Consider the following 21,397-nt stretch of genomic DNA (forward strand, 5'->3'; position numbering starts at 1 on the left):
GCCAGCCCTCCCTGCCCCCCCCTCTTCCCAGAGTTGGCCAGTGCGCCCAGGAGCCCTGCCCCCAACCCCCACTCTAATCACTAGACCTCACTGCCTATCCCTCTCCAGCTGGCCTGGGGCCTGCTCTGTCCCTCCCCATCTCTCGGGGTGTTGCCTTGTGTGACGTAGTGGGGGTACTTGCTGGGCTGTGGTGACCCCTGCTGTCTGGAGCAAGACCCAGCAGGGAAAACCTCACTATGCAAAGGTGCCAAACTTGTTGAACCAGTGGCCAGACACCCCCCATGGAGAGGAACAAAGGGAGGTGGATGCTGCCCTGGCTGGGGGTATAAGGAGCTGGGGAGGGGGCTGGGACTCCCCTATCTCAAGGGGGGGCACTGAGGCCTCTTAGCCCCAGTTCCTGTAACCAGATTACATCTGTGCTGCGCTGTGCTGGAGGAGCAATAAACCACCCTCAATTCCACTGGCTGGTGCAGTCTGTTTGTGCCATTTCGGGGTGCAGGAGACGGGGAACCCCCAACGCGCCGTCACACCTTGCCACCAGCGGGGCTCTCAGCACAGACAGCACCCCACGGCCTGGCCCCCTTCCCGCAGCTGGGCTTTGGCTGCTGGTGTTGTGAACTTCCCCACAGCAGTGCCCCGCTCAGGCCCCTGGTGCTGCGAGCTTCCCCACAGCAGTGCCCTGCTCAGGCCCCTGGTGCTGCGAGCTTCCCCACAGCAGTGCCCTGCTCAGGCCCCTGGTGCTGCGAGCTTCCCCACAGCAGTGCCCCGCTCAGGCCCCTGGTGCTGCGAGCTTCCCCACAGCAGTGCCCGCTCAGGGCGCTGGTGCTGCGAGCTTCCCCACAGCAGTGCCCGCTCAGGGCGCTGGTGCTGCGAGCTTCCCCACAGCAGTGCCCGCTCAGGCCCCTGGTGCTGCGAGCTTCCCCACAGCAGTGCCCGCTCAGGCCCCTGGTGCTGCGAGCTTCCCTACAGCAGTGCCCGCTCAGGGCCCTGGTGCTGCGAGCTTCCCCACAGCAGTGCCCCGCTCAGGCCCCGGTGCTGCGAGCTTCCCCACAGCAGTGCCCCGCTCAGGGCCCTGGTGCTGCGAGCTTCCCCCCAGCAGTGCCCCCAGTAACCAGTCTCCTGCCAGCCTGTCTGAGGAGCTAGTGGCGATTGAAGCCCCCCCCTCTCCCCCATCTCCAGCGGCCCCGGGAAACCGCCGCTGCCCCCCTCCAGCCCTATCCCGGCCCCTCCCTCCGCGGCCGGGGCGCTGCGGGGCCTCATCAAAATTCAGCTCGCGCCCTCCGAGGGCCGCAGCGAATCTTGATGAGGAGCCCCCCCACCCCCGCCCCTTAGCGCCCCCCAGGAGCCCCCCCGCCCCCGCCTCGCCCCTCAGCGCCCCCCACCCCCGCCCCTTAGGCGCCCCCCAGCAGCCCCCCGCCCCCGCCTCGCCCCTTAGCGCCCCCCAGGAGCCCCCCGCCCCTTAGCGCCCCCAGGAGCCCCCCGCCCCCGCCTCGCCCCTCAGCGCCCCCCACCCCCGCCCCTTAGCGCCCCCGGCAGCCCCCCGCCCCCGCCTCGCCCCCCAGCAGCCCCCCCGCCGGCGCCCCGTCCCGCCCCCGCCCTGGCGCGGGAGACCCGGCTGCGCTCTTCTTCCCCCCGAAACGCCCCGCCCCCGACGGAGGGTCCGGCCACCCCCGATCCCCCCTTCGCTCCATCCCCGTCCCCGCCCCCTCCCCTCTCTCCGCCCCCCTCCATCTCCGCCCCCCCGCCCCACCGTCGCCGCGATGCGCCGGCCTCGGCTGATTGAGGGCTCCTGAGGCCCCCCCGCGGCCCCGGATCCGCTGCATCGCCCCCCCGCAGAGGCGCAGTTCGGGCTCCGAGCCCCGCACACCGGCGGGGGCCGCCACCGGGGGGCCCCAGGGGCCGAGGGAGATTCGGGGCCCCCCCGCCCAGCCATGGGGAGTTTTCTCTTCTCCCGGCAGTTCTCCCCGCCCCCCCGCCAAACGCGGGGCGCTGACGCCTGAGCCCCTCCCCGCGCCCCCCGGATCGCGGCTTTGGGGGGCCCCTCGAGGGCGGGCCCGTCCCTGCCGAGCGCCCCCCGCCGGCCGGGCAAAGGGGGCCCCGCACCGAGCTCGGATCCCGTAAGTCTCGCTGCTTTCCTGCCTGGGGGGTCGGGGGGGCCCCCGCACTTTGGCGTGGCCTGTGCGCGGCTCTGCGCAGGCGTGGGGGGCCGGAGGGGGCGGCTGGGGGGGCGGGAGGGGGCTGGGGGCCAAGGGGCAGAGGCTGCGGCCGGGCCCCGCTGAATCCTCCGCGCGCCCCAGACACCCCCCGAGCCCGGGCCCCCAGCGCAGCCTCCCGGGTCGGGCCTCGGCCCGGGCCTTCGCCCGTCGGGCCTGAGCACGGAGCGGGGGTCACCCGGCCCCGATCCGGCCCCCGGGGGCGCTGGCTGAGTTTACCGGGTCTCGGGGGGACCCCCCACGGGCCCTCACTGGGGCTTCAGGCCTCGAGTCCCCCTTCCCGGGAAGTGGGCACGTGGGGGGAGGGGTGTCTGCTCGCCCTGCCCCCCCCAGCCAGGCTGAGCCCCCAGGCCCTCCCTGGCCCCCCATTGCCCTACCCCGTGGCCCCCCTGCACTCCTGCCCCGGGGGCTCCTTTGGTGCTCAACCCCTTTGCTCCCCCACCACTACAGCCCCCCAGGGCACTGCCCCAGCCCCCATCTCCCGCCTGCAGCCCCCCGGTACAGGCCTGGCTCAGCCCGTAGAAGCCAGCTGGGCCCTACCGGCATGGGGCACCCTATGGGCTCCCAGATCCTGGGCTATGGGGCAGGGCCCTGCCTTGGGGCTGCGGGTCCTGGGTTCTGGACTCTGGGGGGCAGGGCCCTGTCTTGGGGCTGCGGGCACTGGGTTCTGGACTCTGGGGGGCAGGGCCCTGTCTTGGGGCTACGGGTCCTGGGTTCTGGACTCTGGGGGGCAGGGACCTGTCTTGGGGCTGCGGGCACTGGGTTCTGGACTCTGGGGGGCAGGGCCCTGTCTTGGGGCTACGGGTCCTGGGTTCTGGACTCTGGGGGGCAGGGCCCTGTCTTGGGGCTGCGGGCACTGGGTTCTGGACTCTGGGGGGCAGGGCCCTGTGTTGGGGCTACGGGTCCTGGGTTCTGGACTCTGGGGGGCAGGGCCCTGTCTTGGGGCTGCGGGTCCTGGGTTCTGGACTCTGGGGGGCAGGGACCTGTCTTGGGGCTGCGGGTCCTGGGTTCTGGACTCTGGGGGGGCAGAGCCCTATCTTGGGGCTGCGGGCACTGGGTTCTGGACTCTGGGAGGCAGAGCCCTGTCTTGGGGCTGCGGGTCCTGGGTTCTGGACTCTGGGGGGCAGAGCCCTGTCTTGGGGCTGGGCTATGAGGGCTGGGGTTTGTCTCAGTACCAGTGGTTCTGAGGGGCTGGGATATGGGGGATGTGGCCATGTCTCAGTCCCACGAGCTGCGGGGGCAGGGGGCCATATCTCAGTGCTGGATTTTCTTGGAAGGGCTGGGGTACAGTGCGGGGGATGAGTTACAGCAGTAGCCATGCCTCAGTGCTGAGGGTTCAAGGAAGCAGAGTTATAGTCCGGGGGCACTGCTGGGGGGAAGTTCGCAGCACCAGGGTCCCTGGCTCGGGGCACTCCTGTAGGGAAGCTTGCAGCACAGTGGTTCTGGTTGGGGGCACTGCTGTGGGGAAGCTCGCAGCACCAGGGTCCCTGGCTCGGGGCACTACTGTAGGGAAGCTCGCAGCACAGTGGTTCTGCTTGGGGGCACTGCTGTGGGGAAGCTCGCAGCACCAGGGTCCCTGGCTTGGGGCACTCCTGTAGGGAAGCTCGCAGCACAGTGGTTCTGCTTGGGGGCACTGCTGTGGGGAAGCTCGCAGCACCAGGGTCCCTGGCTTGGGGCACTCCTGTAGGGAAGCTCGCAGCACAGTGGTTCTGCTTGGGGGCACTGCTGTAGGGAAGCTCGCAGCACTAGGATCCCTGGCTCAGGGCACTCCTGTAGGGAAGCTCTCAGCACAGTGGTTCTGGTTGGGGGCACTGCTGTGGGGAAGCTCGCAGCACCCTTTCCCACTGCTCAGACGTGGATACCTATTCCAGGAGCTGGTAACTGTTGCTGGGCAACAGGACAGGGCTAGGGAGGAAGCTGGTGTCTCCAGGCAACGCTCTGAGACCCCGCCCCCTCCTCCCCACTCCTCCCTGCAGCTGGAGGGGCATCAAGGGGTCACATGACTGGGCTGCATTCCCATCCCCCCACTCCTGCACTATGTAGGGGTGACAGCTTGGCCCTTCCCCCAACCTCCACCATCCCCCCCCCGGAGCGCCAGTACCGAGACGGGCCCCTCCCCCTCCCCGGGAACCCCGGTACCGAGACAGGCCCCTCCCCCTCCCCGGGAGCCCCGGTACCGAGACAGGCCCCTCCCCCTCCCACGGGAACCCCGGTACCGAGACAGGCCCCTCCCCCTTCCACGGGAACCCCGGTACCGAGACAGGCCCCTCCCCCTCCCACGGGAACCCCGGTACCGAGACAGGCCCCTCCCCCTCCCCGGGAGCCCCGGTACCGAGACAGGCCCCTCCCCCTCCCATGGGAACCCCGGTACCGAGACAGGCCCCTCCCCCTTCCACGGGAACCCCGGTACCGAGACAGGCCCCTCCCCCTCCCACGGGAACCCCGGTACCGAGACAGGCCCCTCCTCCTCCCCGGGAGCCCCGGTACCGAGACAGGCCCCTCCCCCTTCCACGGGAGCCCTGGTACCAAGACAGGCCCCTCCCCCTTCCACGGGAACCCCGGTACCGAGACAGGCCCCTCCCCCTCCCCGGGAGCCCTGGTACCAAGACAGGCCCCTCCCCCTCCCACGGGAACACCGGTACCGAGACAGGCCCCTCCCCCTCCCACGGGAGCCCCAGTACCGAGACAGGCCCCTCCCCCTCCCCGGGAGCCCCGGTACCAAGACAGGCCCCTCCCCCTCCCACGGGAACACCGGTACCGAGACAGGCCCCTCCCCCTCCCACGGGAGCCCCAGTACCGAGACAGGCCCTGTCCCCTGGCTGTATTGCAGGTCCCTGCCCCCTCTGAGATCCCCTCCGCCAGGTCCTGGCTCTGGGAACCCCCCGCCCCCCCATCCCAATAGGGGTGGGTTTTTTCCCTGCAAGAAGTTGCTGATACACATCTAGGACAAGCTGTTGTCACATCCTCTCCCCACACTCCTTCTGCCCCAGGCGCTGCCCCTCCCCCATCCCTTTCTGCCCCAGGCCCTGCCCCTCCTCCAGCCCCTTCCACCCCAGGCCCTGCCCCTCCTCCATCCCCTTTTTCCCCAGGCGGTGCCCCTCCCCCATCCCTTTCTGCCCCAGGCGGTGCCCCTCCCCCCAGCGTGGCTGCAGAAGCACCGTGGTGGCTCAAGGTGAAGGTGGCGTCAGGACGCCGGGAGCTGCTGACTCGGCAACAGGAGCGGTGCCACGTGGGGGGGCGCTGGCCGCACGAGCAGCACCAGGTGCTGCCAGACCCTCCCCCACACCGGCTCCCCGAGTCACCTTGGCAGGCGGCGTCATGCGGCAGAGAGTGGGGGCGCTGTGCGGTGCGGGCCAGCAGGGGGCGCTGTAGGCAAAGTCAGCAGGGGGCAGTGTGGGCGGGGCCAGCAGGGGGTGTCATGGGCGGGGCCAGCAGGAGGTGGTGTGGGCAGGGTTCAGCAGGGGGCACCAGGGGCAGGGCCAGCGGGGTGGTGTGGGCGGGGCCAGTGGGGGCCCCTGGGGGCGGGGCCAGCAGGGGCACCATGGGAGGGGCCAGCGGGGTGCCATGGGAGGAGCCAGCGGGATGGTGGGGGCGGGGCCAGTAGGGGGGGCCAGTAGGGGGCGCCACAGGCGGGGCCAGCAGGGTGGTGTGGGTGGGGCCAGTAGGGGGGGCCAGTAGGGGGCGCCACGGGCGGGGCCAGCAGAGTGGTGGGGGCGGGGCCAGTAGGGGGGGCCAGTAGGGGGGGCCAGTAGGGGGCACCATGGGCGGGGCCAGCAGGGTGCCGGGGGCGCGGCCAGCAGGGTGGTGGGGGCGGGGCCAGTAGGGGGGGCCAGTAGGGGGCGCCACGGGCGGGGCCAGCAGGGTGGTGGGGGCGGGGCCAGTAGGGGGGGCCAGTAGGGGGCACCATGGGCGGGGCCAGCAGGGTGGTGTGGGTGGGGCCAGCGGGGGGTGCCAGGGGCGCGGCCAGCAGGGTGGTGTGGGGGGGGCCAGTAGGGGGGGCCAGCAGGGGGCGCTTTGGCATGTGCTGCCCCTCAGGTCTCTCTGTTGCCCCCGCAGGTGGCAGCCGGGGCCGCGGTGACTTTCCCCATGAGGAGGGTGGAAGATGCCGGCTTTGCCCGCGCTGCTGCTGCTGCTGATCACGAGCGTCGCCCGCCAGAGCCTGCAGGTGCTCTCGTCACTGCGCATGGGTACGGGCGCCCCGGGCATGGGGCGGGAGTGAGGGGGGCAGGGCCTGCGGGGCGGGAGTGAGGGGCGCCGGGGGGGCGGGTGGCCGGGGGGGCAGGAGCGAGGGGGACCGGGGGGCGGGGCCTGCGGGGCGGGAGAGAGGGGCGCCGGGGGGGCGGGTGGCCGGGGGGGCAGGAGCGAGGGGGACCGGGGGGCGGGGCCTGTGGGGCGGGAGTGAGGGGGGCAGGGCCTGCGGGGCGGGAGTGAGGGGCGCCGGGGGGGCGGGTGGCCGGGGGGGCAGGAGCGAGGGGGACCGGGGGCGGGGCCTGTGGGGCGGGAGTGAGGGGGGCAGGGCCTGCGGGGCGGGAGGGAGGGGGGCGCCGGGGGGGCGGGTGGCCGGGGGGGCGGGGGGCAGGGGGGGGGACCGGGGGGGGGCCGGGGGGGGGCGGGTGGCGGGGGGGCAGGGCCTGCGGGGCGGGGGGGGGAGAGAGGGGCGCCGGGGGGGCGGGTGGCCGGGGGGGCAGGAGCGAGGGGGACCGGGGGGCGGGGCCTGTGGGGCGGGAGTGAGGGGCGCCGGGGGACGGGTGGCCGGGGGGGCAGGAGCGAGGGGGACCGGGGGGCGGGGCCTGCTGGGCGGGAGTGAGGGGCGCCGGGGGGGCAGGAGCGAGGGGGACCGGGGGGCGGGGCCTGCGGGGCGGGAGTGAGGGGCGCCGGGGGGGCGGGTGGCCGGGGGGGCAGGAGCGAGGGGGACCGGGGGGTGGGGCCTGCGGGGCGGGAGTGAGGGGCGCCGGGGGGGCGGGTGGCCGGGGGGGCAGGAGCGAGGGGGGGCGGGGCCTGCTGGGCGGGAGTGAGGGGCGCCGGGGGGGCGGGTGGCCGGGGGGGCAGGAGCGAGGGGGGGCGGGGCTGCTGGGCGGGAGTGAGGGGCGCCGGGGGGGCGGGGGGGCAGGAGCGAGGGGGACCGGGGGGCGGGGCCTGCGGGGCAGGAGCGAGGGGCGCCAGGGGGCCAGGGGGCGGGGCCACATGACGGGCGTCACGGGGTGTGGGGAGTCCCCGACCCTGCCCCCGCGTCCAGGGGGTTTTCGGGCGGCAGGGGGAGCAGGAGGCCTGTTGCCGCGGTTCCCAAACTGTTTGGCATCGCGCCCCCTTTGTGATTTCTGAAAAACCCTCCCCTGCTCCCCGCCCAGCCGAGACCGACCCTCCCCCGCTTGGCCCAGCCCCACTGGCCCTGTCTCCCCGGGGGGCTGCGGCCCAGCTGGGGAGGCTAGTCCTGGAGGGGGCGATGGGGGGGCGGTGGGTGGCGGGTCTGCAGGCAGAGTGGGGCCGTGGGGGGACGAGGTGGCTGAGAATGGGGCCAGTCAGTGGGGTGGGGGAGGGTCTGTGGTATCTCTCGAGCCTTGCCCCCTTCCGGCTCTGTGCCCCCAGCTGCCATCCTGGACGACCAGTCGGTGTGTGGGCGTGGGGAGCGCCTGGCCCTGGCCCTGGCCCGAGAGCACATCAACAGCATCAGCGAGGTGCCGGCCAAGGCCCGCGTGGAGGTGGAAATCTTCGAACTGCAGCGCGACAGCCAGTATGAGACCACTGACACCAGTACGTGTGCACGGGCGCGTGCGAGGAGGCATGCACGGGGAGTTGAGAGTGCAATGGGGAGTCCTGTGAGACCACTGACACCAGTACGCGTGCGAGGAGACATGCACGGGGCGTTGAGAGTGCAATGGGGTGTCCTGTGAGACCACTGACACCAGTACGTGTGCACGGGCGTGTGCGAGGAGGCATGCACGGGGAGTTGAGAGTGCAATGGGGTGTCCTGTGAGACCACTGACACCAGTACGTGTGCACGGGCGCGTGCGAGGAGACATGCACGGGGCGTTGAGAGTGCAATGGGGTGTCCTGTGAGACCACTGACACCAGTACGTGTGCACGGGCGCGTGCAAGGATGCATGCACGGGGAGTTGAGAGTGCAATGGGGTGTCCTGTGAGACCACTGACACCAGTACGTGTGTACGGGCGCGTGCAAGGAGGCATGCACGGGGAGTTGAGAGTGCAATGGGGAGTCCTGTGAGACCACTGACACCAGTACGTGTGCACGGGCGCGTGCGAGGAGGCATGCACGGGGCGTTGAGAGTGCAATGGGGAGTCCTGTGAGACCACTGACACCAGTACGTGTGCACGGGCGCGTGCGAGGAGGCATGCACGGGGCGTTGAGAGTGCAATGGGGAGTCCTGTGAGACCACTGACACCAGTACGTGTGCTCGGGCGCGTGCGAGGAGACATGCACGGGGCGTTGAGAGTGCAATGGGGTGTCCTGTGAGGCCACTGACACCAGTACGTGTGCTCGGGCGCGTGCGAGGAGACATGCACGGGGCGTTGAGAGTGCAATGGGGTGTCCTGTGAGACCACTGACACCAGTACGTGTGCTCGGGCGCGTGCGAGGAGACATGCACGGGGCGTTGAGAGTGCAATGGGGTGTCCTGTGAGACCACTGACACCAGCACGTGTGCACGGGCACGTGCGAGGAGACATGCACGGGGCGTTGAGAGTGCAATGGGGTGTCCTGTGAGACCACTGACACCAGCACGTGTGCACGGGCGCGTGCGAGGAGACATGCACGGGGCGTTGAGAGTGCAATGGGGTGTCCTGTGAGACCACTGACACCAGTACGTGTGCACGGGCGCGTGCGAGGAGACATGCACGGGGAGTTGAGAGTGCAATGGGGTGTCCTGTGAGACCACTGACACCAGTACGTGTGCTCGGGCGCGTGCGAGGAGACATGCACGGGGCGTTGAGCAAGAGGGGCCTATGAGATCACTGACAGTGCGTGTGCATGGGAGTTTGTGTGAAACCACAGACATCAATATGCGTGCGAGAGACAAGTGTGCAAGAGGGAGCCAGGCCCGGTCTGCCAAGGTTATTGCACATGCCAGTGTTCAGTATGTGAGGGTGAGCCCACCTCAGGGTGGGGGAGTGTGCAAGGGGGTGATTAGTCTATGAGCACCCATCCAGTCCCATTGCGGTGTGAGGTGTGCAAGGGGGCGCCCGTGACCCAAAGGGGATGGGAGAGCGAGTGTGCGAGGGTGGGAGTGTGAGACGGACTCCCAGGTCGCGCCCAGGCTGGGGCCGTTCTCTCGGGCACCCTCTCTGCCTGCAGGACCCCCCCGGCTCTGCCGAGCCCCCGGGGTCCCCTCGCTCTGGGCCCCGCGCCCCCCCGGGGAACAGAGCAGCCCTGGGCTCCGGCCCGGAGCCACTCAGCCAGCGGTGCAGGCGGTTGATGGAGCTTTGAACCCGGCCCAGGAACCAGGAGGCTCTGGCTGCCCCCCTGCAGCCCCCTCCCCCCAGCCCAGCCTCCCACCCCCCATAGCCCCTCCCCCCAGCCCAGCCTCCCACCCCCCATAGCCCCTCCCCCCAGCCCAGCCTCCCACCCCCCATAGCCCCTCCCCCCAGCCCAGCCTCCCACCCCCCATAGCCCCTCCCCCCAGCCCAGCCTCCCAGCCCCCCATAGCCCCTCCCCCCAGCCCAGCCTCCCAGCCCCCCATAGCCCCTCCCCCCAGCCCAGCCTCCCAGCCCCCCAATGGCCCCTCCCCCCAGCCCAGCCTCCCACCCCCCATAGCCCCTCCCCCCAGCCCAGCCTCCCAGCCCCCCAATGGCCCCTCCCTCCAGCCCAGCCTCCCAGCCCCCCAATGGCCCCTCCCTCCAGCCCAGCCTCCCAGCCCCCCAATGGCCCCCTCCCCCCAGCCCAGCCTCCCACCCCCCATAGCCCCTCCCTCCAGCCCAGCCTCCCAGCCCCTCAATGGCCCCTCCCCCCAGCCCAGCCTCCCAGCCCCCCATAGCCCCTCCCCCCAGCCCAGCCTCCCACCCCCCATAGCCCCTCCCCCCAGCCCAGCCTCCCACCCCCCATAACCCCTCCCTCCAGCCCAGCCTCCCAGCCCCCCAATGGCCCCTCCCCCCAGCCCAGCCTCCCACCCCCCATAACCCCTCCCTCCAGCCCAGCCTCCCAGCCCCCCAATGGCCCCTCCCCCAGCCCAGCCTCCCACCCCCCATAGCCCCTCCCTCCAGCCCAGCCTCCCAGCCCCCCATAGCCCCTCCCCCCAGCCCAGCCTCCCAGCCCCCCAATGGCCCCTCCCCCCAGCCCAGCCTCCCACCCCCCATAACCCCTCCCTCCAGCCCAGCCTCCCAGCCCCCCATAGCCCCTCCCCCCAGCCCAGCCTCCCACCCCCCATAGCCCCTCCCTCCAGCCCAGCCTCCCAGCCCCCCAATGGCCCCTCCCCCCAGCCCAGCCTCCCACCCCCCATAGCCCCTTCCTCCAGCCCAGCCTCCCAGCCCCCCAATGGCCCCTCCCTCCAGCCCAGCCTCCCAGCCCCCCAATGGCCCCTCCCCCCAGCCCAGCCTCCCACCCCCCATAGCCCCTCCCCCCAGCCCAGCCTCCCACCCCCTCAATGGCCCCTCCCTCCAGCCCAGCCTCCCAGCCCCCCAATGGCCCCTCCCTCCAGCCCATCCAGACCAGTCTTCTCCTCAGGGAACAGGCCCCTGTTTGCCCTCTGCCACGCTGGCCCGGCCATCAGTCCCCGGGCACAAGGGGTTGGCCAGTCTCGGTGCCAGGCAGCCAGTGGCAGCCACGCCTGCCCTCGGGGAGGGCTCTGCACCGATCCCCATCCCTGGATACCTGAGAAACACATTGGGGAAACTGAGGCACACCCTGCATTCAGGCACATGGTTAAGGGCATTCCCCGTGTCACAGCAAGAAAGTGAGGCTGAGTGGGCAAGTAAAGGAGGACGGGTGCGTTTGTGGAGAGAAGGGTGTGCAAAGCTGGGGTGCGTTTGTGGAGGGACAAGGGTGTGCAAGGCTGGGGTGCGTTTGTGTGGAAGGACAAGGTGGGTGTGCAAGCCTGGGGTGCGTTTGTGGAGGGACAAGGTGGGTGTGTAAGGTGGGGGTGCGTTTGTGGAAGGACAAAGTGGGTGTGCAAGGCTGGGGTGCGTTTGTGGAAGGACAAGTTGGGTGTGCAAGGCTGGGGTGCGTTTGGAAGGACAAGGTGGGTGTGCAAGGCTGGGGTGCGTTTGTGGAGAGACAAGGTGGGTGTGCAAGGCTGGGGTGCGTTTGTGGAGAGACAAGGTGGGTGTGCAAGGCGGGGGTGCGTTTGTGGAAGACGGAGTGGGCATTTGGGAAGAGATGAGTGTGTGAGTGGGCAGGGGTGTTTGTTGCACGTGGAGCGGATGTGTGCGCCTGAGCGTGCGATGGAGAGTGCACAAGAATGGTGTTCACAGAGGAGCGGGCGTGTGTGATGGCGCGTTGGGGTCCCCCGTCTCCTGCACCCCCGAGATGGCACGAACAGACTCTCCCAGCCGGTGGAATAGAGGTGGTTTATTGCTTCTCCAGCATACAGCACAGCACAGATGTCATCAGGTTACAGGGCAGGCCTAGGATGCCTCAGCCCCCTTGATATGGGGCAGGGGTCTCGGCTTCCAAACCCCCCAGCCTGTTGCTGAGGCTGCTTCCTCCATGCTCCCAGACCGAAACTAACTAAGGGTCTGTCTACACTACCCTGCTAGTTTGAACTAGAAGGGTAATGTATGCATACTGCACTTGCAAATGAAGCCCGGGATTTGAATTTCCCGGGCTTCATTTGCGTAAGCGGGGAGCCGCCATTTTTAAAACCCCGCTGGTTCAAACCCCGTGTAGTGCGGCTACATGGGGCTCGAACTAGGTAGTTCGGACTAAGCTTCCTATTCCGAACTCCTGTTACTCCTCATTCCACGAGGTTAACCGATAGTTCGGATAGGAAGCCTAGTTCAAACTACCTAGTTCGAGCCCCGTGTAGCCGCGCTGCACGGGGTTTGAACTAGCGGGGTTTTAAAAATGGCGGCTCCCCGCTTACGCAAATGAAGCCCGGGAAATTCAAATCCCGGGCTTCATTTGCAAGTGCGGTATGCCTACATTACCCTCCTAGTTCAAACTAGCAGGGTAGTGTAGACAGACCCTTACTCTCCTCCAGCCCTGCCCCCCAGCCAGGGCAGCATCCACCTTCCTTTGTTCCTCTCCATGGGGGTAGCTGGTCAGACAGGTTGAGACACCCTTTGCATAATGACCCCTCCCTGTCCTTCTGGGCTGTGGTTCCGGCGGCAGCCAGTGGGGTTACCCCAGAGCCAGCAGCATAGAAACCAGCCAGGTACCCCCACTACGTCACAGTTCTCCCCCCTCCGAGAGCGAACTGAGCAGGGTCACTCCGCTCGTGACCTAAGGAAGTTCGGTTCCTCTGCGTGGGAACCCGCCCCGGGGACATGGGTGCTCCCCTTGACTCGGGCCGGCCGCAGCGAGGCCCCACATGAGCTGGCTTCCCTCTGTCCACTCGCCGCCCCGCTCCAGGGCGACTGGCACAGGCCTGTCCTCGGGGGTCACACCCACCCTTCCGCTGGCCTTGATCTCTGGCCAGGGTCTCTCGGGCCGGGGCCATGAGCCCAGCGAGCCTTCTCTGGACAGCCAGAGCGGCTTCCACCCCCGAAGCTCCATCCAGGGAGGTCTTCCCCTCCCATAACTCTCTCAGCGAGCCCAGAGGGTCTATCTGGGGTAGAGACCCCCAAGCCGCTTTCCTCCTGTCTTGGGCCTTCCCGCCCCTCTGGCAGGAGTCACAGGACCGGCAGTACCGCTGCACGGCTGTAAAGATTCCCGGCCAATAGAAGTGCTGGAGCAGCCTCAGCCGGGTGCTCCGGATCCCCCGGTGGCCCCCAACGGGGACATCGTGGGCCAAATACAGCAGCTTGAGGCGATACTTTCGGGGGACGACCAGCTGCCGCTGGACCCCCCATGCCCTCGCCTTCCTGGGGGGAAGCCATTCACGGAACAGGAGCCCACGCTCCCGCAGGAATCTCTCCTGGCCACCTCTCCCCCGGGGCTGAGCTGCACGGAGGCCAGCCTGGTCCCTCAGCCTCTGCAAGGAGGGGTCTGCCTGCACCTCAGCCTGGAATTCAGCTGCTGAGGCAGGGATCGGGACCTGTCCCCCACCTCTGCCTAGGTCCGGAGTCCCAGCCTGGCTGGACCCCGTGTCCACTGGGATGGGACCCTGAGGACGCTGCCAGGAGTCCTTCCCTGGACCCACGTTGTCAGCCCCCCGCTGGCTCTGGCGCCGGGTGGTGACTAGAGCCCGCTGGGATTCATGGGGCCACTCCTCTAGGTCATTCCCCATCAGCACCTCGGTGGGCAAGTGCGGGTGCACCCCCACTTCCTTGAGGCCTTCCTTCGCCCCCCATTTCAGATGCACCCTGGCTACAGGCACCTTAAACGGGGACCCGTCTATGCCCTTCAGGGTCAGCTGGGTGTGGGGTAGTATCCGCTCTGGGGCCACTATGTCGGATCGGGCCAGAGTCACCTCTGCCCCCGTGTCCCAGAAGCCCGTCACCTTCCTACCATCCACCTCCAGGGGTATGAGGCACTCGCTCCGCAGGGGCCGTCCTGCCCCCACCCGGTACACGGAGAAATCCGCCTCCTGAGAATCAGACCTCCCAGGGGAGGTGCACTGAGCATCCTTCCCCTCTCTCTGAGCTGAGGTTTGCCTGCCAGCCCCTGCCTCTGGGGCAGCCTGCCCTTCCTCCCGCCCCAGCCAGTTAACCCTGGAAAGTCCCCGGTCCTGGGACCTGGTGCACTGAGCCCTCTTGTGGCCTTTTTGCCCACAGCGCTGGCAAGTTAGGCTTTGGGCTGTCTCTGTCCAGGCACTGGCTGGCTCTCTGGGGCGCAGACGACCTGTTCCTTGGTCTCGCCCCGTAGTTGACTCCCTCCGTTGCTCAGCCAAGATCCGGTCTCTGCGCGGTTCCCTTTCTCTCCGGGACTCCCGTTCACACCCGGACCGGCTCTCCGTGAACTCATCCGCCAGTCTCCCGGCCTCCTGGGGGTTCTCTGGTCTCCGGTCCTTGAGCCACAGCCTCAGTTTGGGTGGGCACGCTGTGACGGCGCGTTGGGGGTTCCCCGTCTCCTGCACCCCGAAATGGCACAAACAGACTGCACCAGCCAGTGGAATTGAGGGTGGTTTATTGCTCCTCCAGCACAGCGCAGCACAGATGTAATCTGGTTACAGGAACTGGGCTAGGATGCCTCAGGCCCCCTTGAGATGGGGGAGACTGGGCCCCTAAACTCCAGCCCCTTCCCCTAGGCTCTCCTCCATGCCCTCCGACAGCCAGCAACCAACTCCCTAACTTCCAGCCCTGCCCCCCAGCCAAGGCAGCATCCACCTTCCTTTGTTCCTCTCCATGGGGGGTGTCTGGCCACTGGTTTGCATAGTGACTCATCCTGTTTTGCTGGGTCGTGGTACCCACGGCAGCCAGTGGGGGTTACCCCAGAGCCAGCAGCATAGAAACCAGCCAGGAGCTTCATAGAACTGCTCCATCATGACCAGCTTGAGCAGCTCCTCTGCGGTCTGGGCTCCGACTCCAGACACCCACTTGCGGCCGTATTGCGCCAGGCGGGAGGCCAGGTCCACATAGGTCTCCCGTGGCCCTTTCTGTACCCCCCGGAACTTCTTCCTGTACATCTCGGGGGTCAGCCCGAACTTGTGCAGCAGGGCCTCCTTGACTCGGTTGTAATCCCCTGGCTGTAGGTCCTCCAGCTGACTGAGCACTCCGGCCGCCTCCTGGCTCAGTGCGGGGATGAGCTCCTGCAGCCAGTCAGCTGGGGGGACCCGTTGCAGTCCACAGGCCCTCTCAAAGGCACTGAGGAACCCGTCTATGTCACCCACGTCCTTCAATTGGGCCACCATGAGCCTCTCCAAGTGTCTGGCAGTCCTGGGACCCTGGGGCCCATCCACTCTTGGCACAGCCGGTGCCCCGCTGGTTCTCCGCTCTGCCATGGCCAGCTCATGCTGTCGCTGCCTCTCTCAGTCCTGGCGGTCCCTCTCTCGATCTTGGCGGTCCCTCTCTCAGTCCTCTACTTCCAATTCCTTGATCCGCAGCTGGATCTCCAGGCGCTGCAGCTCTGCTTGGCTGGCCCCTGCCCTAGATGGGCTACGGCTTGCAGGCCTCCCAGGAGACGCTGTCTCATCTCTCCGGTGGGGTCCAGCGCTCCTCCCCCTCTCTGAGCCTGACACACTCTCGGGGGAGGTCTGGCTGCTTCCCCTGGGGACAAGATCCTGGCCCTGTGGCTGGTCATTCTCTTCCAGCCGGGCAATCAGCTGGGGCTTGGTTGATTTCCGCACAGGCAAGCCCCTCTCTCTGCACAGCCCCACCAGCTCTGCCTTCAAGAGTCGGGCGTAGGCCATCTGCCCGCTGGGCCCCTCGGTGCAGACTCACCAGTCTAGTGCTGCAGCGCCCCACGATTCCCAGGAACCGCTTCGCTCTGTCTCCAGCACGCCTGGCTCCAGGGCTCTTGCTTCTACGGCGCCTTGTCGCTCGCCGCTGGAAGCTCCATCCACGGGGTGCAGTGCATCCCACTTCTGACACCAGTGTGACGGCGCGTTGGGGGTCCCCCGTCTCCTGCACCCCGAAATGGCACAAACAGACTGCACCAGCCGGTGGAATAGAGGAAGTTTATTGCTCCTCCAGGATACAGCACAGCACAGATGTAGCCTGGTCCCAGAGCTGGGCTAGGATGCCTCAGCCCCCCTTGATATGGGGGGGGGTCTCGGCTTCTAAACCCCCCAGCCTGTTGCTGAGGCTGCTTCCTCCATGCTCCCAGACAGAAACTAACTAACCCTCTTCCAGCCCTGCCCCCCAGCCAGGGCAGCATTCACCTCCCTTTGTCCCTCTCCATGGGGGGTGGCTGGGCGGACCAGTCGAGAGATCCCTTTGCATAATGACCCCTCCCTCTCCTTCTGGGCTGTGGTACCGGCGGCAGCCAGTGGGGTTACCACAGACCCATAGAAATCAGCAAGTTCCCCCCCACTACGGCACAGCGTGCGAGTGGCACAGAGGAGTCTGGGCGTGCAACGGTAGGTGGCGGATCTGCGGGCTGGGCACGTGAGTGTGCGAGTGGGTGCGTGCACGAGGGGCCGACGTGCGCTCTCTCCCCGCAGTGTGCCAGATCCTGCCCAAGGGCGTGGTGTCGGTTCTGGGACCTGCATCCAGCCCGGCTTCGGCTGCCACCGTCAGCCACATCTGTGGGGAGAAGGAGGTAAGTGGGGGCACGGCCCTGCTCCTCCCCCGCCCGCTTCCCTGCCCCCCCCGACCTGTCTCGTCCCTCCCCATCCCACACCGCCCCTCCCCTGCCCCCCACCCTGCCCCTCCCACGCCGGCCCCTCCTCATCTCATCCCGCCCCCTCCCGCCTGCCTGATCCTCCCCGCCCCCTCCCACGCCCACCCTGACACGTCTCGCCCCGCCCACCCCTGCCCCGCCCCTCCCCCGCCAGCCCCTCCCCATCTCGCCCCGCCCCCCGCCCGTGCTGACCTGTCTCACCCTGCCCCGCCCCTCCCCATCTCGCCCCGCCCCCCGCCCGCGCTGACCTGTCTCGCCCCGCCCCCCCTGCCCCGCCCCTCCCCATCTCGCCCCGCCCCCCGCCCGCGCTGACCCGTCTCGCCCTGCCCCGCCCCTCCCCATCTCGCCCCGCCCCCCCCACGCTGACCCGTCTCGCCCTGCCCCGCCCCTCCCCATCTCGCCCCGCCCCTCCCCATCTCGCCCCGCCCCCCGCCCGCGCTGACCCGTCTCACCCTGCCCCGCCCCTCCCCATCTCGCCCCGCCCCCCGCCTGCGCTGACCCGTCTCGCCCTGCCCCGCCCCTCCCCATCTCGCCCCGCCCCCCGCCCGCGCTGACCCGTCTCACCCTGCCCCGCCCCTCCCCATCTCGCCCCGCCCCCCGCCCGCGCTGATCTGTCTCGCCCTGCCCCGCCCCTCCCCATCTCGCCCCGCCCCCCGCCCGTGCTGACCCGTCTCGTCCCGGCAGATCCCGCACGTCAAGGTGGGCCCCGAGGAGACCCCGCGCCTGCAGTATCTGCGCTTCGCCTCCGTCAGCCTCTACCCCAGCAACGAGGACCTGAGCCTGGCCGTGGCGCGCATCCTGCAGTCCTTCGACTCGCCCTCCGCCAGCCTCATCTGCGCCAAGGCCGAGTGTGAGGCTCTGACGCCCCCGCGCGTGGGGCAGGGGGCCAATGGGGGCACCGTGGGGCAGGGGTCAGCGGGGGCGCTGTAGGACAGGGTCAGGGGAGGTGCCGTGGGGCAGGGGTCAGCGGGGGCGCCATAGGACAGGGGTCAGCGGGAGCGTCGTGGGGCAGGGGTCAGCGGGGGCGCCGTGGGGCAGGGAACGGGGGGCGCTGTGGGGCAGGGGTCAGCGGGGGCGCCATAGGACAGGGGTCAGCGGGGGCGTCGTGGGGCAGGGGTCAGCGGGGGCGCCGTGGGGCAGGGAATGGGGGGCGCTGTGGGGCAGGGGTGAGCGGGGGCGCTGTAGGACAGGGTCAGGGGAGGCGCCATAGGACAGGGGTCAGTGGGGGCGTCGTGGGGCAGGGGTCGGGGGCGCCGTGGGGCAGGGGTCAGCGGTGGCGCCGTAGGACAGGGGTCGGGGGGGTGCTGTAGGACAGGGGTCGGGGGGCGCTGTGGGGCAGGGCTCAGGGAGGCGCTGTGGGGCAGGGTCAGCGGGGGTGCTGTGGGGCAGGGTCAGCGGGGGCGCTGTAGGACAGGGGTCAGCGGGGGCACCGTGGGGCAGGGTCAGGGGAGGCGCCGTGGGGCAGGGGTCAGTGGGGGCGCCGTAGGACAGGGGTCAGCGGGGGCACCGTGGGGCAGGGTCAGGGGAGGCGCCGTGGGGCAGGGGTCAGCGGGGGCGCCGTGGGGCAGGGTCAGCGGGGGCACCGTAGGACAGGGGTCAGCGGGGGTGCTGTAGGACAGGGTCAGCGGGGGCGCCGTGGGGCAGGGGTCAGTGGGGGCGCCGTGGGGCAGGGCTCGGGGGCGCCGTGGGGCAGGGGTCAGCGGGGGCGCCGTGGGGCAGGGCTCGGGGGCGCCGTGGGGCAGGGGTCAGCGGGGGCGCCGTGGGGCAGGGGTCAGTGGGGGCGCCGTGGGGCAGGGCTCGGGGGCGCCGTGGGGCAGGGAGTTACCCTGTCCTTGCCCTCGCCCTGCAGGCCTGCTGCGATTGGAGGAGCTCGTGCGCCAGTTCCTCATCTCCAAGGAGACGCTGTCAATCCGCATGCTGGACGACGCCCACGACCCCACGCCGCTGCTCAAGGAGATTCGGGACGACAAGATCTCGACCATCATCGTGGACGCCAACGCCTCCCTCTCCCACCTCATCCTCCAGAAGGTGCGGGGGGCCCGGTGGGGGCACTGGGGGGGGCAGCTCGTGGCACCAGGGCCCGGTGGGGGCAATGGGGGGGGCAGCTCGCGGCGTCAGGGGCCCGGTGGGGGGCACTGGGGGGAGGCAGCTCGCGGCGCCAGGGCCCGGTGGGGGGCACTGGGGGGGGCAGCTCACGGCGCCAGGGCCCGGTGGGGGGCACTGGGGGAGGCAGCTCGCGGCGCCAGGGGCCCGGTGGGGGGCACTGGGGGGGCAGCTCGCAGCGCCAGGGGCCCGGTGGGGGGCACTGGGGGGGGCAGCTCGCGGCGCCAGGGCCCGGTGGGGGCACTGGGGGGGGAGCCCATGGCGCCAGGGTCTGTCGGGGTGTGACGGCGCGTTGGGGGTCCCCCGTCCCCTGCACCCCGAAATGGCACAAACAGACTTCACCAGCCAGTGGAATTGAGGGTGGTTTATTGCTCCTCCAGCACAGCCCAGCACAGATGTAATCTGGTTACAGGAACTGGGGCTAAGAGGCCTCAGTGCCCCCCCTTGAGATAGGGGAGTCCCAGCCCCCTCCCCAGCTCCTTATTCCCTGCCTTCCAGATAGGAACTAACTAACCCTCTTCCAGCCCTGCCCCCCAGCCAGGGCAGCATCCACCTCCCTTTGTTCCTCTCCATGGGGGTGTCTGGCCACTGGTTCAACAAGTTTGGCACCTTTGCATAGTGAGGTTTTCCCTGCTGGGTCTTGCTCCAGACAGCAGGGGTCACCACAGCCCAGCAAGTACCCCCACTACGTCACACGGGGCCACTGTGGGGGGAGCCCCTGGCGCCAGGGCCCGGTGGGGGGCACTGTAGGGGGAGCCCATGGCGCCAGGGCCCGGTGGGGGGCACTGCGGGGGAGTCCATGGTGCCAGGGCCCGGTGGGGGGCACTGTAGGGGGAGCCCATGGTGCCAGGGCCTGGTGAGGGGCACTGCGGGGGAGTCCATGGTGCCAGGGCCCGGTGGGGGGCACTGTGGGGGAGCCCCTGGTGCCAGGGCCCTGTGGGGGGCACTGCGGGGGAGCCCATGGTGCCAGGGCCCTGTGGGGGGCACTGCGGGGGAGCCCATGGTGCCAGGGCCTGGTGGGGGGCACTGGGGGGGAGCCCCTGGTGCCAGGGCCCTGTGGGGGGCACTGCGGGGGAGCCCATGGTGCCAGGGCCCGGTGGGGGGCACTGTGGGGGGAGCCCCTGGCGCCAGGGCCCGGTGGGGGGCACTGTGGGGGAGCCCCTGGTGCCAGGGCCCGGTGGGGGGCATTGTGGGGGGAGCCCATGGCGCCAGGGCCCAGTGGGGGGCACTGTGGGGGAGCCCCTGGTGCCAGGGCCCGGTGGGGGGCACTGTGGGGGGAGCCCCTGGTGCCAGGGCCCGGTGGGGGGCACTGTGGGGGAGCCCCTGGTGCCAGGGCCCGGTGGGGGGCACTGTGGGGGAGCCCATGGTGCCAGGGCCCGGTGGGGGGCACTGCGGGGGAGCTCATGGCGCCAGGGCCCGACGGGGGGCACTGTGGGGGGAGCCCCTGGTGCCAGGGCCCGGTGGGGGGCACTGTGGGGGGAGCCTCTGGTGCCAGGGACCGACAGGGGGCACTGTGGGGGGAGCCCATGGCGCCAGGGCCCGGTGGGGGGCACTGTGGGGGGAGCCCATGGTGCCAGGGCCCGGTGGGGGCACTGTGGGGGGAGCCTCTGGTGCCAGGGACCGACAGGGGGCACTGTGGGGGGAGCCCATGGCGCCAGGGCCCGGTGGGGGGCACTGTGGGGGGAGCCCCTGGCGCCAGGGTCCACTGGGGGGCACTGCGGGGGGAGCCCATGGTGCCAGGGTCCAGTGGGGGGCACTGCGGGGGGAGCCCATGGTGCCAGGGTCCAGTGGGGGGCACTGCGGGGGAGCCCATGGCGCCAGGGCCCAGTGGGGGGCACTGTGGGGGAGCCCATGGCGCCAGGGCCCGGTGGGGGGCACTGCGGGGGAGCCCCTGGCGCCAGGGTCCACTGGGGGGCACTGCGGGGGGAGCCCATGGTGCCAGGGTCCAGTGGGGGGCACTGCGGGGGGAGCCCATGGTGCCAGGGTCCAGTGGGGGGCACTGCGGGGGAGCCCATGGCGCCAGGGCCCAGTGGGGGGCACTGTGGGGGAGCCCATGGCGCCAGGGCCCGGTGGGGGCACTGTGGGGGAGCCCCTGGCGCCAGGGCCCGGTGGGGGGCACTGCGGGGGAGCTCATGGCGCCAGGGCCCGACGGGGGGCACTGTGGGGGGAGCCCCTGGCGCCAGGGTCCACTGGGGGGCACTGCGGGGGGAGCCCATGGTGCCAGGGTCCAGTGGGGGGCACTGCGGGGGAGCCCATGGTGCCAGGGTCCACTGGGGGGCACTGCGGGGGGAGCCCATGGTGCCAGGGTCCAGTGGGGGCACTGTGGGGGGAGCCCCTGGCGCCAGGGCCCGGTGGGGGCACTGTGGGGGAGCCCATGGCGCCAGGGCCCAGTGGGGGCACTGTGGGGGAGCCCCTGGTGCCAGGGCCCGGTGGGGGCACTGTGGGGGAGCCCCTGGTGCCAGGGCCTGGTGGGGGGCACTGTGGGGGAGCCCCTGGTGCCAGGGCCTGGTGGGGGGCACTGTGGGGGAGCCCCTGGTGCCAGGGCCCGGTGGGGGCACTGTGGGGGAGCCCCTGGTGCCAGGGCCCGGTGGGGGGCACTGGGGGGGGAGCCCCTGGCGCCAGGGCCCGGTGGGGGGCACTGGGGGGGGAGCCCCTGGCGCCAGGGCCCGGTGGGGGGCACTGCGGGGGAGCCCATGGCGCCAGGGTCTGACGGGGTGTGACGGCGCGTTGGGGGTCCCCCGTCCCCTGCACC

The 21,397-nt window shown here is 70.5% G+C and overlaps 1 protein-coding gene across 3 annotated transcripts in view; it reads left to right on the forward strand.

Annotated features, from left to right (window-relative positions):
* Positions 1 to 1,727: 1,727 nt before the first annotated feature.
* The window catches only part of GRIK5 (glutamate ionotropic receptor kainate type subunit 5), a 34,553-nt gene continuing 14,883 nt past the window's right edge, over positions 1,728 to 21,397 (forward strand). For 2 of the 3 annotated variants that reach the window (XM_089772307.1, XM_089772308.1), the window contains exons 1-6: positions 1,728 to 2,117; positions 6,270 to 6,400; positions 7,800 to 7,964; positions 16,364 to 16,461; positions 17,227 to 17,392; positions 18,392 to 18,570. In XM_089772307.1, coding sequence (XP_089628433.1) covers positions 6,316 to 6,400; positions 7,800 to 7,964; positions 16,364 to 16,461; positions 17,227 to 17,392; positions 18,392 to 18,570 — 693 coding nt within the window. In that variant the 5' untranslated portion in view covers positions 1,728 to 2,117; positions 6,270 to 6,315. Of the gene's footprint in view, positions 2,118 to 6,269; positions 6,401 to 7,799; positions 7,965 to 9,006; positions 9,115 to 16,363; positions 16,462 to 17,226; positions 17,393 to 18,391; positions 18,571 to 21,397 lie in introns of those variants that run through there. The other variant, XM_089772309.1, reaches the window with a different exon arrangement.

The sequence above is a fragment of the Pelodiscus sinensis genome, chromosome 22 (genome assembly GCF_052426305.1).
Source record: "Pelodiscus sinensis isolate ZL-2025 chromosome 22, ASM5242630v1, whole genome shotgun sequence".
Lineage (NCBI taxonomy): Eukaryota > Metazoa > Chordata > Testudines > Trionychidae > Pelodiscus > Pelodiscus sinensis.